At 37.7% G+C, this 19,046-nt stretch overlaps 1 protein-coding gene across 1 annotated transcript; it reads left to right on the forward strand.

The window, feature by feature from the left end:
* Nucleotides 1-573: 573 nt before the first annotated feature.
* On the forward strand, nucleotides 574-10,529 carry LOC134857122 (PAX-interacting protein 1-like). Its single transcript, XM_063873495.1, has 9 exons — nucleotides 574-961; nucleotides 1,031-1,430; nucleotides 1,522-1,823; nucleotides 3,611-3,819; nucleotides 4,123-4,716; nucleotides 5,390-5,603; nucleotides 6,448-6,613; nucleotides 7,108-7,208; nucleotides 9,400-10,529. Exons 1-9 carry the CDS (start codon nucleotides 574-576, stop codon nucleotides 10,374-10,376), a joined length of 3,351 nt encoding a protein of 1,116 aa, XP_063729565.1. The 3' UTR covers nucleotides 10,377-10,529.
* The last annotated feature ends 8,517 nt before the right edge of the window (nucleotides 10,530-19,046 follow it).

The raw sequence follows: 19,046 nt of genomic DNA on the forward strand, positions 1-19,046 counted from the left end.
AAATTTGAATTGTCGGATTTTCTAATGTTTGCTTAAGTTTCTTTGGGCTTAGTGTTCACATCACGAAATTTGCTTGTGCTGTAAGCAACCCTTATTGTAGTTGCATGTGCAAGTGTGGTCTCTTTGTAGCTTCAGGAGGGACTTAAAACTTATAAGATCATGTTTTTTTACTCAACTTGTGGCTACTGAAAGCTGAGACTCACGAAATATTAAAATTTGGTCGATCTCGTAATCATATTATACTTTATGAAATTCCAATGTTTTATTCACTTGGCGAATTGACGAAGGACTAGCGTAGTAATTTCGGTTGCCATGATAATAGCGGACATTCTGATTTAGTTTACCCTAACAACTAACAACCAAGATTTTGAAATGAGTGAAGCGTGGTCGCACTCGTTAGCGAGGGCTGAAATTTATCCAATGATTTGCAATTAAGTGCAATTTGTTATTTCTCTCAATAATTAAGTACAGTTTAGTTTTGTCCTAGCATTTAAATGTGCAATCTTATCTTTGTGTTCCTAATTAATTTTTTGAAAGCCCCTGCTTATATACATATTTTTACTTGCAGACTGTATGGAATCGGGAATCGAAATTTTGGATGACTCAGCTGATAGCTGTTCTGGTACCAAGTCTAAGCAATTGACACCAGAAGATTCGAGTGCTGTAAAGACTGAAGAAGGAAGTGCTGATGAAGCCAATTCTAAATCCGCTTCAGCCGAACCTAAGAACTGGGAATCTGATCTTCTTCAATCATCAGACTTGAAGCCTTTGGACGGGTTTTCATTTCCTTTTGTCAAAACGGAATATCCAATTGACCCACTACCGCAAAGTAGATCACTTTTGTTCAAAGGATTGCGCTACTATGCAATTGGTGTTACAGCGAATATCAAGAAGCTGCTTTGTGACTGTTCTGCGGTTGAAGAATCAAACTTATCCGAGCTGGTGACTCATGTCATTGCCGGTAAACCAATTGAAAATCTCAAATTTGAACAAGTCTCAAGTTTGCTTTGATGCACTTTTCGCGTTTCAGGCAAGAACATCAATGTTTACAACCCAGAAGCAACGCAGGCGGCAGATTTGTATGACAAAACGGTAGTTCATGAAGATTGGGTTGAAACGTGTCACAAATATGATGCTTTGTTCCCTTTGGATCCCTACAGATTACATAGAAAACGATTGTTTGCCGACATGAAAATCTGTCTCTCAAAACTTTCAATGAAAGACAGACGTACATTACACTTCCTTATCGAACATTACGGAGGAAAGTGCACGTTGAAGTTGGATAAGTCCGTTACTCATTTAATCACCGGGACAAGTGATGGTCGCAAATATGAGAAGGCAATTAAAATGCCGAACATGGAAGTAGTCGCACCAGATTGGGTAACCGATTCGATTAAGGCGCACCAAGCACTTTCGCCTAAAAATTTTAGGTAAATCAACTTCTCGGCGGAAATCATTTTCTTAATCAACTCCAAAAACCATTTTCCATTTCAAAGATAATAATCAGCTACTGTTTTTCAGTCCCAGTAGACTTGTGGACAGCGTTGAGTCCAACTATCTACATGCCATAGACTCAGTGCTTACCGGTGCATTTTTGGGGAAAACACCTACTCTAGACTTGCACTCCGTAGATATTGGGTCACACATAGCTGGACTAGTGACTAAAACATCCCTCGGTGGAGCTCCCACTGGCCGTAAGAAACAGCTGAAAGATGCATCTGGCAGATTTAAGTCAGCCGGTCTTGGAGTAAAGTCTCCTGGTCTTCTGACCAAGAAGAAGTTGTCAAAGAATACAAATAAAGCTGGAGGATTTTTCGTGCCAGGTGCGTTCAATTGGGTTTTTGTAAAATTAATGGGGTAATTTCACTTGCAATGAGAAAGCGATATTAAATCAGAGTGTAGATTTTTCCTAGGTAAACAACAGCTCTAACAGAGTCAATGAAGCACAAGTGGTGCGAAGTTCATCCATGAATCTGCATACAATTAATTGCTTTTAGAAACAAAATAAAAATATAAAATGTTTCTGAATGGTTTCCTTTTTACCCTTGCGATCGGCAGAATTATTGCGATCCCATGAATAACTTTGTTCACAGAATGGTCTACATTAGAAATGGTACATTGAGTTTCAGTTCATTATGAATTCAAAATTTTTTGCGTCTCCGCCGCAGTTGGCCGAAGTTGATATGGCAAAGGTCCCGGGTTCGAATCTGACAAGACCTGTTTTTTTTTTTCAAACGGGAAATATTTTGTTTCAAGAAAAATTGTCAGCTGTTTATTTGTCTGTTTATGTTTTGTCGGTTTCGTTGCCACATCTTAGAAATGTTTTGTTTGGTGTCAAATTTTTTGTGTGCGCTGTGTTCTTTTCCTTTTTTGGGCTGGATAGGTTCCAGCCTATGTTATATCGGCGTAATGGCCTCATCTTGTGTCTCAGTTTTTGTGCATGTTTTGAGGGCGAGGGGGAGTTAATAACTTTTTATTAGTCTTAATTTTTTGTTTTCTTTTGTTGTTTTTTTTCGGCTTAATAGATAACGGCTTATATTGTATCGGCTTAGTGGCCTCATTTTGTTTCATTTGACGTGCAAATAAAGTTCTATATATGTAATATAAATAAAGTTCTATTGAGATTGAGGGAGACTTCTTGCCTTTTTATAAGTCTTAAGTCTTGATTTTTTTTTCGGCCTTAAGGGTTTCTGTTAAGTTTTTTTTTGGCTTTGTTACCGCTTGATAACAAGCGGTACGAATTTTTGCAACAATTTATTGTTCAAAAAGTTTTTCATGACAACAGGTTTGTTTTGGGTTATACGTGAATTTACCCAAATTTTATTGGCTCAACTGCCGCTCGGTATTCTTTTTTGGATTTTGTTCAGGGCCGTCGATTGTGTTTCTGGACAAAACTTCGATAAATAGAACATCAATCCAGACAAAATCGTGAAGTTTTAGCTGTGGTTGTTTCGATATTTTTTTTCCATTTTTTTGCTCTTAGTGGCTATCATGTTTTTTTTTGTCTTCTAGCTTGCCATGTTGTTTTTATTTGGTGTCGCAAGCAGTTCGAAGCATCGCTCTGCATCTGTGTTAATTACTAGAATTGAAATTCGTTTAGATGGAGAAACTTAAATGAAAAAGTCCATTAGAAGCAATTTTAATACGATTTTTAAGCTTTATTTTTCGCAGACGAAAAACAAAGCTTAAAAATCGATAATCGTTTGAAGTGTAAAAGAACGAAGTGATTTTCCTTGATATATTTCTTTTTGATTTTTTGTTGTTTGTTTTTGTTTCAGAAAAAAAGCTTTAAAATTTGTTTACGCTCAATTTTGATTTTTCGCGGTTTTGATTTATGATTTCTTTTAAATCTTTGTTAAATATGCCAATTACGCTATCGACTTTCAGTTTTCAGAATTTTCTTGGGAATAAAAAAATTACCATTTTCATCCAGTTTTCTCTAAATGGGATTTATTTACGAAAACTGAACAGTATTTGAAGTTCAAAGAGCTTCAACGTGATTAATTTTTTTCTTCGAAAGATGAAAACTGTACAAACGTTTTCAATCAACGTTTTTCGTTTTCCATGTTCTTTTAAATCTACCCAACTCTCTGCTGGCTATGTTTTGAAGGTGGAAGTTTGCTAAATCTCCAAAAGAATACACAGTCTCTCCCTCCTGGGGGCCCTGCCTGTGTTCCATTGTCTCCTCCGAGTGCAGTTGTGATTCCTAGTGGGTCCCGTTTCTACGGACACGATCCAGAGCAACACATACCAGCCGAATGTTGTCTCATCGCATGTCGGTTCCTCATAGCTGAGGTAGATCACCTCGCAACACCACAGGCTAGTTTACTCTTAATAAAAGAAAAACGGAAATATAGGTGAATGATATTTTTGTGTGAATGAGTTCATTAGCAAATTGAATTATGAATAAATAGTAGGTGTTCAGTTTGAATTACCAATAGTTCACAAGGCTCATACGCTGAATTTAAAAAAAACGAAGACACTTTGCACCCTCGGTGTTCGGAGCTAAATACGTGATTTTTTTTTCGAGTGCATTTATTGATCAAGAAATTAGAAAGACTTCGTTGAGTACACAAACTTGAAGTTAGTGTTCAATTAAGAAGTGTATACTGTTTCGTGTAGGAGGTGGAGATGTGGAAGAAAGTGATTGACAACTATTGTGGAATTGTGAGTACAGGATTCAACTCCAAACTAACCCACATTCTCTGCACTAGCAATGCATGCAAGCCATTCAAGAAGGGAATCAAAGAGTCCAAACGAGTCGTAACTCCTTTTTGGCTCAATGAAGTGGTGAAGAGAAAAGAAAATTTTGCTCCTGATGAAGCCATATACTTTCCCGTCTCATTTACCCCTTCGCGAAGTGTTCTGCAAGGGAAGTGGATCTCAATTTGCGGATTCACGATTGAAGAACGAGAGAAAATTAAACTCATGTTATATACACTTGGTGTGAAATATTCACCAGGGTTCAATCAAAATTGTTTCGCTCTAATTTGCAAAGATTTGAACAATGAGAAAGTGAAGAAAGCGCAAGAATGGAGCATACCAGTCTATAACGTCGAGTGGTTGTCAGATCTTTTGATCAGAGGAAAGCATGCTATAGAGAACTCATCTGCAGCTATGTATCAGAACTATGAGAAGGATGACCCGTTCAAAATTGACGTTCTATCGTACAGGGAACTGCATAAGTTTATGGGTGCGTGGCTTAAGCCAATAAAGGTTAGTCAATAATCGAATTCTGAATAGCTCGTATGTTGGTCCTTTCCTTCATATCAAAATAGTCGTTGAAAAATGTCCCTTCTTATATATCAACAAGATATTCTCGCAATTTCGATTTGTGCTATTAAATAAAGTAGATCTAGGTTTTTTATTTTAAAAACTTTGTCATTTGTACCTTCTAGTAAAAAAAAAAGCTGACTTCACGTAAAACTGAGTTGAATCTATTAATTTCACGTAAAGCTATTAGGTTCTCCTCGTAAAACTATTAAGTAAAACTGAGTTTGACAAATTAATGATGGTAAATATAGCGTATTCTCATGCATTTACCATCCCCCAATCAATTAAAATGTCTAGCAGAAAAAGATAATTGATCAAATCGTATGTAGTTAGCCAATGTTGGCTATGGGGGTGAGGTCACTTTTATATGTATTGAAATTGGTAAATCAAAATAGGGATCTAGTTAACATCCCCCCTCCTCCCAAAATAGACCAAGTTAAGATCCTCCGCCCCAGCGCTAAATTTAAAAAATTAAAGTTTTTAAGCGCTGCATGTAAAATGCTCGATTCTGATTGCCTGAACATTCCCAAGTTAGAAGCAAGTTAACATCCTCCCCCCTAAACGTGTTTAGGGGGGAGGATGTTAACTTGGTCCCAAAATAGTTTTTTTTTCGCAGGTGAATTCTGGAGAGATCAGGAAAAAAAGTTCATATTGGGAGTACCTGATGTTGAAACAGAAGCAGATATCAGATGATCCGTCTAGTGCCTGCATCAAGAAAAGCAGACAGACTTCAGCAGCTGCTTCGGGAGAGGGAGGCACTCAAAGCAGGGAATATGTACTGTTCCCGCCTTCCAGGCCACTAGACCAGATGCCGAAAGTTGTTTTTACAGGTACGTGAACTGGTTACGTAGCAGTAAGAAGACAACCGAGGATTCATTTTTCTGTAGTTGGTAGAATAATGCTGTTTTAATCAATAAGAATTGCTGAAGAAAAACGAAAATACTCAAGAATAATTATGAATTATACTTGCGTATCTTCGTTTTTCTTTCAACAATTGTTATTGGTTTAAATGGTATTAGTCTACTTACTGAAGAGTATGAATAAGCGGTTGTCTAATTGCAGCCAGCACTCCGCGTGGATTTATTATGTTATTCATAGCTCTTCAAAAATGGCCTTAATGTCATTCCATTCGTTTTGAAAAAGGATCGCATGCTTCGATAGTTGATAATAAATATTCCTTTGTTGCCAATTCATTGAAATAACAAGGGCAAGAGATAGTTGAGCAAAAAACATTGAAAATTCCGACCACAGTAAAGCTGCAAGTTTCTAAAAAAATTTCCTCGAGTTTTAACATTATTTTTTTCAATTTTCTACTGTTTTTATTTTCTACGTAGCATGAGAATTGATATTCAGATTGAAACATACGCTTAAATTGATACTATTTGCTTCTTTAAGCAAAATGGAAATGTTTTTAAATATTTTTTTAACGGGGACCGACCTTTTACCAGAAAAGTTATAACATGGACCTTTTACCAAACTCGACGATGTAATGACGCCATTTAGTCTGGTTAAAGACAATGATTTCACGGTTTCTCAACAAATTTTTGTTTGTTCTGGCCGCTTCCTTTTCAAATCTTCCACTAATTTTAACTTATACTAATTGAGTTATTGTATTGCGGTCTGGTAAAAGGTCGGTCTGGTAAAAGACCTAGCCCCTCTTTTAACTTTTCGTAGGTTATGATTTGGAATCAGTGGAGAAACTGAAGACGAAGCTGTTCTCACTGGGAGGCAGACTAGCCACTAGTATGTCTGAGTGCACTCACATATGTGCCCCTGCAGTACTACGTACTGTCAAGTTCCTCATTGGTGTGTGCACTGTAGACACATTCGTCACACACAGGTAAAGTACAACTGAGGTCATCTGTGATGAATGATTTATCTTCTCAAATGGGGCTTCCTTTAATTCATTGCAGGCTTGGATCTAGGATTTTCTGAGTGGGATGAAGGGGAAGGGCGTTTGGTTATTTTCAAAAAATTTGAAATTTTCAAAAAAAATGGAGAAATCGGCGTTTTGTTATTTTTCAAAAAAATCGGAAATCGAAAAATCCTGTTTTGAGATATTTAGCTAAAAGTTAGTATTCCACAAGATTATAAAAGATTAAAAGGGAGACTTAAAATTGCATGTTCTTACCAGTTTTATATTGCGCTAGAGTTGTTTTTGTCTTTCGATTTTACACTGTTGATTAATTCATTTGTTTTCACAGACATGGTTTTAGAAATTATGATATTGAGAATTTATTTGCATTCCTGGTGTTTTTATTGCCCGATTGATCTGAAAGTTTTTCAAGGATGGTATTTGAAATCAGATCGGCCAGTTGGTAGTTTGCTTTCCAGGTGGATTGAAGACAGCTTCGAGTGTCGCTGGTGGCAGAAAGAGACCCAGTACACTCCTGAGAACGAGCCATTAGAAAGGACACTCGGCTTTAGACTAGTCGGTAAGAACTGTCCTTTTTCTGTCCTCCGTGGTTTATGAGACACCTGAAAACGGGCCTTGTTGGCTTAATGGTGTTCTCCCGAACGATTCTAATTTGTATTTATAAATTTTTATAAATAACTTTGTAACTAGATATCGTTTGGAAACAATTTATTATATTATTATTATTATTATAAAGTGTAAAAGAAGGAAATTGCATTTTTATTTTTAGATTTCTGTGGAATTTAAAATTTGTCCATTGATCCAGCTTTCTTAAAGTGGGTTAATTTGATCACAAAAGTTCCTGTCATAAATTGTTCTATAATTTCAAAGAGTTTTAACCTGCTATATTTATTCTTCAAAGTTCAAAAGCTGGAAAAAGTTGAAACTTTTTAAACCAATTTTGTTTTTGATTGATATTGTTTTCGATTTCTTTGTTCAAGGGTTTTGCAAACGGTACTAGACATTTTTCCGTAAATAACTCTGTTCACAGATTGATATTTTTCGAAGTAAATTCGAAATATTAAGATAACAAATATGCATCTTACTTGTTTTGCCTATATAGTGCTAGTGCTTGCTTTGTATTTGGTCGATTTTTTTCCTTTTCCGTATGATTTTTATTGAAGCTCGTCTTTAATTCTGTCGGCTTAATGTGTTTTTTTTTATTTCAGTCATTTTTTTGATATTGAACCATCTTTCACAAGGTATGTTAGAAATTTTGAAATCGCTGTTCCGACACTTTCTTTTAAAAAAGTTTAAAAATCATGAAAGAATTTTTCATGATTCTTAAAAAGGTAAGTTTTGAAAAAAACGAAAAATCATGAAGGAATAATATAAGATTAATTTAAAAAAAATTTTATTGTTTTTTTAGTAAAATTTAGTTCCAAGTTTTTCCTCAATACTTCAAGTTTTAAGGCAATATATTTTTTGTTTGAAATTTGAAAGATGAAGATTTTCAAAAAACAAGTCAATTTATTTTGTTTCTTTGCGTTCATTGACTCTTTTCCAACTGTCTGTTGGCAATGTTTTTATTTCAAAAAAAATTAGTTTGTTTTCCCTTCTTTGTTTCTGGTACACTTAGTTTTTTCCTATTGTTTTTTTCTTTTGGATTTCAACAAAAAGCAGGTTAATGTATTTTGGGTTTTTAGTTTTTATACCTACCTAATTTTTCTGATAGAAAATGAAACAGACGACAGTTTTTTCTTCAAAATTTTCTTTCGGATAATAATCCTCGGAACTTTGATAGATTTCTTCATGATGTTTGTGAATTTCTGTTGCTAATTGGTTCAAACTAATGACATATCGAGTTTTTGAAACAAAAAAGTCAAAAGTTTATCTTTTCGGCTTTTAAAAAAGGTTTGATTTAGCTTTGACCTTTTTCCCGGTTTTGTCGGCATAATTACCGCTCGGTGATTTTATTTGCTAATCCAATGCGGGTTGTTGTGTTCTGCCCAGATGCCGATATAGGATTTTCTTGAGATGGGGGCGGCTTTTCAATAAATTTTGAAAAATATGACCTTTTTTGGTCGATCAAATTGATTTTTCGCGCACTCCCAGAATACTATAAAGACCTCATTTTGACAGAAATTTTCACCCCGTACGCAAGTTTTTGAAAAAAATTATTCAAAAAGCCGTTTTTTGGCGCTTTTTGGATAATTTTGATCAAAAATTCAGGTTTTTTGGCGCGCATTCACTTTCAAAGTTAATGTATTAGCGCCTTTTAGAAAACTTTTAAGGGTTTGTCGACCGAAAAGAAATATCATGAAATAAAAGGGGACCCCTTGGTTGGTTAGAGAATCGGATCCCTGATCCCTCAGTGAGAGCATCCCCCCTCCTCCTTTTCTAATTCCGCCACTGTTTCCGCGGCAGGTTTTCATGAAAATGAGTTTCATTTGATACAAACATGTGAAAAGTTTTTAAAGAAAATCAAATTCTTTGGTAAGAGGAAGGAAAATTACGCTCTTAAATTACCAAAGTGAAAAGGGCTCAAAAAATGTGATAGACCTTTAGATTTAAAGTGGGTTTTAACTTAGATTTTCCAGCGAAATAAAAATATTACTTATTGATCCAGTTTTATCAAAATGTGCTATTTTAACCAAATTGTGTTAATAATAATTGTCTCCTTGCTTTGAATTAAAGCGCCATATCCGTATGAAAAATCAAGTCGCTTCCTAGCCTTTTCCTCCTTTTATTGAACCTTGAATTGTTTTCAGGATCTCTGGATCGTGCAAAGCAGAAGAAATTTCTCTCTGGCTACAGAGTGTACATAACGCCAGCGGTCGAACCAGACTTCACTACAATGCAAACTGTTGTCGAGGCAGGAGGAGGTCGAATGTTGCGGTTGGAACCAGAATCAACAAACTGTCATCCTAATGTCAAATCGATAATTATATCTTGTGAAAAGGACATCCCACTTTGTTCTAAGTACAAATCGAAAGATGTTTCAGTTTATTCTGCAGAGCTGATATTAGCCGGTGCTCTGGTTCAAGATTTGGATTTCGAGAGGTTTAAGTTGGATCTCAACGCGCGTGCTGCAGCTTCTAAGAGCAGAGATGAACCAAGAGAAGCAGTTGTGACAACGGCATCTGTTCAAGATAATGACGTAATTATGACAGAATTCAATCCCGTTTTGCCTGAAAAAGATCAAGGTCAATCGGAAAACAGAAACAATAGTAATCAGGTTGAGATGCCAGTGGTAAGCAAACCGTCGGATAGTGAAAGCTTGAGACCGGTAGAGAATTCTGAAATAATAGAAAAAGAAAATTCTGAAAAGACAACTAGCGTGTCCATAGAACAAAAAATTGAAACCATTGAAGAAACTATGGAGATTGATCAACCAGCTGCTGACAAGCAACCAGATGAAACTGAAACAAAAACGGAAACAACTGTTTTAAATGAGACGTGTTCTGAAAAAAGCAATAATGCTAAAATGACCGAAACGAGTGAAACTAACGTTGACATAGTCTGTTCGAGTGAAATTGCAAGTGAAAGTGCGCTTAAACAACAAAGGGAGTCTTCAACTACAGAGTCAACCATTATTTCAACGGAAAAAGAAAATTTGGACACTGGGGTAAAATGTGAAGCCCCGAAAGAAGACAATGTAATTCCGGAATCAAACGCTAATTCAAACCCACAAGTTGCCAGCGAAACCAAAGTCAAAATGGATTCAGAAGAAGCAAACCTAGTTTGAAAAAAATTTCGGTTAAATACTTAACTGGCTCTGGTGACCACATCGAAGCCATCTATTAAATGCATATCGAAGTCATGTATTGAACGGTATTTTTTCAAAACATTAAAATTTTTCTTGCTTTTTTATCTATTTTTTCTTATCTTTATAGAAATACGTCTTGGCGTTTGTCATATGTGTTTTTCTAAGTGCAGCCGCGCCTGATTTGAGCATAGAACATCCAAGCATTACTGCTTGAGTTTGCTTGGGGGAGATTGCTCCCTTAGTCTATTCAGGGGAAGATTGTTCACATGGGCCGAATAACTGTCTTAAAGTGTGTTTTTACTTTTGCAATGCAAAATCTGGCACTGAAAATCATCATTTAAATGGGTCGAGAGGTGTGGAAATTTTTTGTTGTGTGGCATAATTTCGAGCGAGTAAAGCGAGCGATTAGGTAATTTAAACAAGGTAAAATTAAGTAATTTTTTTCAGAGGTAAAATTAGGTAATTTAAACTTATTTTAACTTCAGAAAGACGTTTTTGTAGCTTCCTTTAGCGCTTCCTTAGCTATAAATTTTTTTTTACATAAGCAAAGCTTGTGTTATAGCATGAATTCTCTTTTTTCCAGCCTAAGTCGCAAATTTTGTTGCGACGCAAAAATTGTTGCGTGAAAATGTATTCATTTTGAAAGTGTTCATTTTGAAAGTTTTCGTTTTGATCGATATAACCAGTTATTAAATACAGCTAATGCTAAGGATATTAACACAGACTATTATTTTACAAATAACACTTAGCTTCAAGGTATGCATCTGTAGCGTAGAGTTAGGGAAGGAGACCCGCAACGAAATAAGATGGTTCGAACCTGGACAGGGTCGGATGTTTTTAATAAACTTATTCGTATACTAGTTAAAATGCGTCTGCTCTTTAAATTGAGGCATGTTAGTTGGTAAATTTCATTTTTTTCACATTGACTGGTACTTCTACTAAGGCGTCATAATTGACTTGCGTTACTTAGCAATTATGTAAACTCAAAATTAGCGTTATCGGTTATATTTTTGCTTGTGTATGTGTCATATACCTAACCTCCGTATGTGTCATATACCTAACCTCCGAACCAACACGTTTCAGGGGAAAACATTTGAGAAACTCAAAGTATGATCTTCGAATTTGGCGTTTTACAAATACCTTAAGTGAAACTTTTCAGATGAATTTATTAAATCTATATATCTATTGTAAACACCAACAAATACTCTTGGTTGGTAAAACTTTGTTAATTCACTCGAGAGATATCCGCGAGAGCGACCAGCTTGATTTAAATAGAGCCTCAGCATTAACTTCTTTTCTCTAGTCCTTTGAACTTTTTGAGGAATACAGTCCTGCGAACAACGACATCCGATATATCTCTCGGGTACCTGACTTTCCTAGTCATTTGGAAAGTTATTTCCTGTATTAGGAGTACACAATAATAAAACTCAGCAATCTAAATAGAAACCTCATAGCACAATATTAGTCTGCCATGGTGATAGAAAGGACAGATGACTCAAAAAGCAGAAGACAGTGAAAGAAATCAAAAAGCAGACTGCCACGAATTTCAGAAGCTGTGGCACGAATTTCAGAAGTCAATTCAAAATGTGAATCTCCCACTACACTTTCTTCACGCTCAGGACAGTTGGTCTAGGCTAGTTAAAACGCTTTGAAATCCATGTGTGCAGTTAATTTATAAAGTTAAAGAAACACTTGGGAGAAACACTGATACACAACAACTATGTGAAGCTTAAAAATTGCTAGAAAGATAAATCGTACTCATAGGCAAACAAGGGCTACAACAACAGGCACAACAACAACGGCCGCGTCAAGTCAGCTAACAACAATAGGCACATCAGCAGTACACAGCTCTACAGCAATAGCTCATCTAGCTGCTTTGCCCTCAGTACCAATTCCACATTCTACAGTCTAATTAACTAAATGAGGTAGTTCATCACTCGAAATTTAGGTAGACTTTGAATCCTTATTTATAAGTTTAATAGACGTCACAGGAGAAGCTAGACCACACCAAAAAGGTTATCTTAAGCTTTACTGTAAATTTCAGCGCCACAGTTTTTTCACACTCTTGTAGCAGCAACCAAAGTTGGCGTAGATTTGAATTCACAGGCTTTGAAAAACCACTTCTGAATCCTAAATCGAGAGAACTACACCAACTGAAATTAGAAAGTTTAAAATTTAAGCCTAAAGAGGAACAACCAGAAGAGTTTTTATTCAAACTTCAAAATCTAACTTTACATGCTTTTTCCTGATCTAATACCTATAGCAGTAACACCGGCGGCAAGTACTGGTGCCGCTGAAATTGGCCCTGAAGTGGTAGAGAATCAAGCAAACAGAGATAGACAAAGATTTGCCGAGCAAGAAAGAACAGGATACGTGATGAGACTTTTTAAGAAAGGAATGCCAAACTACATAAGAGCTAAATTATTAGAAAAAGAATATTGTAAGACATTTGTTCAAGACTTTTGCACGATAACAAGACAACAGTTATATCTGAGAGAACTATGCCCAGTGGATGAGATGGCCCAATGGAGCAATCAAAGATCTGAGATGGGTTCAAAAGTTGATGCATTAACTAAGCAACGAAAAGAACAGAATGAGACTTTTAAAAATCAAATTAAACAGGTGTACATCAAGAAGTAATAGCGAAACAGACTCAAACCAAAACACCAGCAGAAACATTAGACGTGGAAATTACAGAGGAGGATATAGAGGACGAAATAAAGGCTACTACAAAAATTATACAGGTTTAAACCAATTCGAAAATTGGGGTAGTATTCAGCTCACACTATACTTTGGAATGAAAAATAACTTAAACAAAATTCTTTTTTGACTGCAATATGATCACCGAATCAGACATACGCAATCTCTCTTTTTACTTTCAACCAATAAGTCAAAGTGGGCGTTTGATTTTCAAATGATAGCATTTTCTTGTAAAGAAAATGCTAGCAACAAGGAAGTTTTACAATTTAAGGCAACATAAACATCAAATATATGCTACCACAAGCTACAAGGGATGAACGTTTGTGTGTTTACCACGCTCATTAACAGCTGCTTTCAACTCCATGTCCACACAATGTGAACATGAAATTACGGCTCATGGAATTGATTAAAGTCCGTACATCCACAACAAATAAGTTGAAAGTTTTTGTCATTTTTCTGATTCCTCAACTCAACCACTTCTGCGAAGCAGGCCAATCTTTCTTCCTCACTGCGAAAGTTCCAAACGAAAAAACCAATTGCCCAGGGCTGATTCACATACAGTTCTTCAGTTTCCTCAGTACTATTTACATTTCTCAATTCCTCAGACAGTGATCTATTGCATTTGCGAATCACTTAATTCTTCCAAGTCTGATCTTTCATTGAGACTAGCTCGTTAACGAATCTAAAAGCTGTCCTGGGCAACGGAACTGCTGCCTCATGAAAGGTGCCAGTGGTAACTCAACCGGTGTTCCTCTAATTTTATTGGTTCGGAGAGACGCGAAAAACTTGTAAATTCTTTCCTCGTGAAGACTTTGTGTCAGAAGAACAGTTCGAATTGCCGCGAGAGTAGATTGCTTATTACCAACAAAAAAGAAACGATTCAAGTATCTGACACGACTTCCCAGCACTAAAATTTGGGCAGCTTGCCACAGCGAATATTTGCCTTTTCACTGAATTAGCTGTAGGTAGCAATTTCGGCAACTCATCACCCATCAGTCGATGACAATTAGTTGCGACGTGATTACACAGTGGGAACTGAATGCGCCGAACTGAGTTGCTGTGATGAGGAAAAATGAATCCCAGAATTCTGGTTACGGATGTTCGCCGCCATTGCAGAAATAGGTTATCATTTAAAACTTCTTCGGTTACGCAATCGGGGCTAGGCGCACAAAAGAAGTGGACTTGGTTAGAATTTGAATTTTCAAAGTCAACAACGGTGATTGTTCCTTGCGTAATGTTGTCAAAATTCTGAGTGACACGTAATAAAGCTTTGTCATGAATTATAATTTTGTCAGGCTCTCTACACTCTCTATTGAGAAAGTCGGATGTCTTCCGGTCACAAGGACGCCAAATATGAGATCCTGCTATGCTAACTTCATCCACCGAATCCAAGACAAAGAAAGCTCTTCCAGAGTGCCGAATACTATCGAAGTGCATTTCAACGGCTTCGCGCTCTGCAGCTTTTTTCCCAAAAATTTTCCTTATAGATGGATCTCGCAATTCACTCCAATCGTCAACAAAATTGCAGTTCTCGGAAAACAACCGAACTATAGTTTCTACGTCTTCTGCAGGAATTGGTCTTTGCTCCATAAATCTTAACAACACTTGTCCGTTAGGGTCCTCCATTCGTACAAACTGCAGGAGGAAATTAATATTAAAACCGAACATGACCGACGTTGAGGTGAATACATAAGTGCCAGACACGTTCGGCAACTGACTACTATCTCCATTAGCTAGAATGTAAACGCCACCAAACTCCTCGTCATTGTCCTTCAACCTTTTAAGTATTAAATTAACAGCTGACAAAATTTCTGCGTTCAGCAGGCTCATTTCCTCAATCAACATAAACTGCAGTCGCTCCAAAAAGTTCTTCCTTTTCAAATCTAGGGACAAATTGACGAGCGCCTTCTGGGCTAGATCTTTGGCCGGGAAAGAGGCACAGGGAACACGGAATAGTCTGTGAATATGCTCGACTCCTAGTTGTTGGGAGCGTCGGGCAGCCAAACTAGTGATCATGCATTTGAAGCCGTTGAACAACGCATGACAACACCACTCTGGAGAGAACTTTTACCGGAACCAGGTGGACCAAGCATCAGGTCGATTTCAGCCAGCCGACTGTCACTTACAGCCATCGATTTTGCACGTACCGATGCGCAAAGGTGATTTAACAGAAGCCGCTGCTCGTTCTTTGATGCTTCTGTTTGGTTTTCCGCAAAATTAACCTGTGGTAGTCATTCAGCACTGAGAAGTTGTGCGTCGATGTTCGTCGGACAGTTGTCAAGCTGCAACAATTAGGATTGATTCAGCATCCTGTGCTGAGTTTCATCTACAAAGGCTGATACTTCTGATTGCATTTCCTGATGCATTCTACCAATCAGCACAGTAGGTGTTGGCAATGCGTCTTTACCTAGTAATTCCAGAAGCTGCGCAAATGCGGCTTGTGCTCCATGAAGCTTTGCAGACCATGTCAGGGCTCCTCCAGGCAAATAGCGCAGTTCATCTTAAGCTTATATGCGTAACAACGCTAGTATGTGATGTTCGGTGTAGCGGTCACATTGTTTTAAGAATCCAGCTTTCACGTATGATTCGCGCAGAACAGGGCTTCGAAAAAGGTCCAATTCAGTTTCAAAGGAGCCAAAGCGCAAAACGAACGAAACAAGGAACTTGATAGGGTTGCGAGGAGACACGCTCTTGAAAACAATTTCAGGCAAAAGTGTGTTCTCACATTCGTAGAGCCAAACTTCAAACTTGTTTCTTCTTTCCCTACACTTCTCCAATATATTCAAAATATATTTAGATTTAACTGTTGCAGGTTTGCGCAGAAGGGAACCGATGACTGTATCATCTGCTTGTGCACGCACTTTTTCAATTTTCTCAGAACAATTAATCCAGGGAACACTTGTGCAGTCCACAAAGTGTCTTCTAACTTGGTTCTCTGTTTCCTTACACGACTCCAGAGCGAAACATCGAAAATACACTTCTGTTTTGCCTACGCAGAGCAGTTCTGGCGAACATAGTCCAAACTCGGTTACGCGATCAACTGCTTCTTCGCTTTTGTAAATGTCTTCTTGCAGAGTTTGTTGAGATATAGTGGGGCGCAAATAGTTGGGCAGCTAATCGATTGTGTTTCTGACTTTTAATAGTTCCCAGAATTTTCTACGAGGCTAAACACGGACAAATTGATCTTCAGATTGAACATTTTGAATATAGATGAAAGACATGTTAGTTATCACATATGGCAAACCCATGGCCCAGTGAACACTTTCGGTGATAGACAAAAGAGTGCATTCGACCTTTTCAGCCGATCGATCTTTTTTGCTCTCCAAATTCATGAAGTGTTTTTTTGATGTTGTATATCGATTCTGGACGCCGTCGTTTCGCAACCGAAAACTGTTCCCATCGGAACCAGACGTCAGTTGAGCAGATCCGTGCTCTTCCATTTTGGCTGCGTAGTAGGTCAGGTAAGAACAAGCAGAGTCGTCAGATACGGGTAAAAGATTTGTACTCGATTTAGTTAGGCAAAACAAATGGCAACTTGTTGGCACAATGTTTTCACCACTGGCGGCAGCGTACATGAATTTTTCGAAGGACATGACACCGTCTGCGACTAACCAATCTTCATAACCTTAAATTTTTTTGAGGCCATCCCTATTTTCATCATGACTTTTAGGGCATCGTATGGAAATAGCTTCTTGATTCGAAGCTTCCAGTGGCAATTACTCGGTGGAAACCGAGGTGTCCGACAAATTTTGTTCCCTGCTTCATCTTGCCGCTTGAGACATCTGAAATTTGATTTTGGACAGCTGTGAGAATGAACCTCTACACAGAGTTCAACCAATTCTTCCAAATGTTTCAGATCGTCAATTATTCAATCAATTTTCCTAGTTTCACCCGGATATGCTTTTTTAAGCACTTGATTAGGTCATCTAAATCGGCTGAGTTAGGATTTAACCAAATTAGAACATGGTGGTGAGGTAGGTTTCCTTGTGTTGTTTGGAATTCAGCCCGAGCCCACAGTTCTCGAACGGGGCCTATAATGTTTTCTTTACTGCGCATTAAGAGTTGCAACAAAAAATTGATGGCGTTACTCCATGCAATAGAGAGGGTGGTCAAGATGCTGCTGACAGAAGATGTAATAATTTCCTCCGATTGACCTTGGAACTGACTTCTGTTTGCTTCAAAAGTTGGAGACAAACCGGGAAAATTCTTCTGGTTAGCAGAGAATGTCAAAAAAAGCTGAGCTGGATCACTCGTCATTGCAGCTGTAAGTTCCGACACACGTATATCTGAGTCTGTTGTAAATCGATTCAATTCTTTCGTGAAAACACTAACTCGATTTCCATCAAGTTGCAAAGACTGCAGTCCTTTCTTGAAGAAAGTTCGAGAGTGTTCAGACCCGAGGGAGCAGTTGATTAGCGCGTCGACTATGAGCTGAATGTATTGAGGAGAGGACGATGTAAGCAAACTAAGATCGGTCAGCCTCGTCCTGCAGTGATCAAAAAAACTATAAAAGCCGAATCGCGCACAATATGTTTTATCCGCATTTAAAAAGAATGGTAGCGCCCCAGGAAAAGACCCATCATCTAACTGATGATAAAATATAGATGGAAAGAGTAATGCTTCCAACTGAACGAGGGATATGGAACAACTAGGCAACGTGGTGGCAAAACATTGCAAAGCACGCTTCAGCCGTGACGACGGAGCAGGAGGCGTTTTTGGTCTTCTCAGGACGGACATGAATGAATTCAGTAGCCCATGAAGTGGAATAACTTTCATATCATTGGAACCATTAGTTTCTAAATGTAACATTGTAATGCCTGCATCAGTGTCCACGTGATTGCCACAAAATTCGGCCGAAGGGATGAGAAGATTAGGAACTTCTATTTCGCACAATTCATAGTCAATTTCATTTTGCGGCGAACTTGGAAGGTCCTCCTTTTCATTTCGATCGAAGACATCATCATTTATAGCTAGGTTTACAACTGTGAAAGGGTTGTGCTTGAATATTTTGAAAGACTTTTTGCAAAGAGCGAACCTGCAACCACTAGCAGGACACCGCCACTTTCTTTTCCGTACACATGATGTTTTAACGACCGACCTATAACCACTTCTCATGAAATCGATACAGATCGCCATTCCATGCTCAGTACATCGCACCTCACTTTGGACAGAAACATATTGAGTAAGCGAAGCTGGTGCAATATTACGCTTAGCGTACACAGCAAGACGACAATTGCTTAGTCGACATTCATTGCTCTTCAAGCACTGTAATGTATTTAGATTCAAATCCCACTTCGTCTCCAAGTTGGAACTGCTGAGTAACACATTATTTTCTTTAGCGACTGGGAGTCTCTCTAAAAGCATACATTTTAAGCCAATTTGATGCATTTTGTTCCAAATGAGAGAGAAATCACTTCGTGAGAGACGTGAGCCAATCCACACTACTGCGTTTTTATTCTCGACGCTACATTTTCCATCCACCAGTTGCACATCCTCCTGTAGTTGCCTCAACAGACACTGAACGTCTTTCAATTGTGAACCTCCCGGTAGTAAGGTCTTGATGTAGTTAACATCTGCAGAAGAGACATATTTTCTTCTGTGATATATGAGGTTATTTAACGCAGTGAGTAGCTTTGTTTTGTGGAATTTTCCAACCAAAATCTCATTCAGTTGCTCAATGTTGCAAAACATGAAATAAAGTAAAGAAACTACATAACTTTGCCGTGCCAACCATCTTGGCGGTAGATCAGGGGTTTTTTCATTTCAGGATTGTAGAGAGGGCCAGCAATGTAGGTCTTTCTCATCACTCATGCTGTCAATGCAGCTTTTTATATTTCTTATTGTTTGATGACCGACGAAAGTGGCTGGTTCCAAGCAAGCATCGTAATTTGCTGATGTTTTCCAACTGCGTTGATAGAAACTGTCAACTACGCTATCATCCAGGTGATA

This window comes from Symsagittifera roscoffensis, chromosome 1 (assembly GCF_963678635.1).
Source record: "Symsagittifera roscoffensis chromosome 1, txSymRosc1.1, whole genome shotgun sequence".
NCBI lineage: Eukaryota > Metazoa > Xenacoelomorpha > Acoela > Convolutidae > Symsagittifera > Symsagittifera roscoffensis.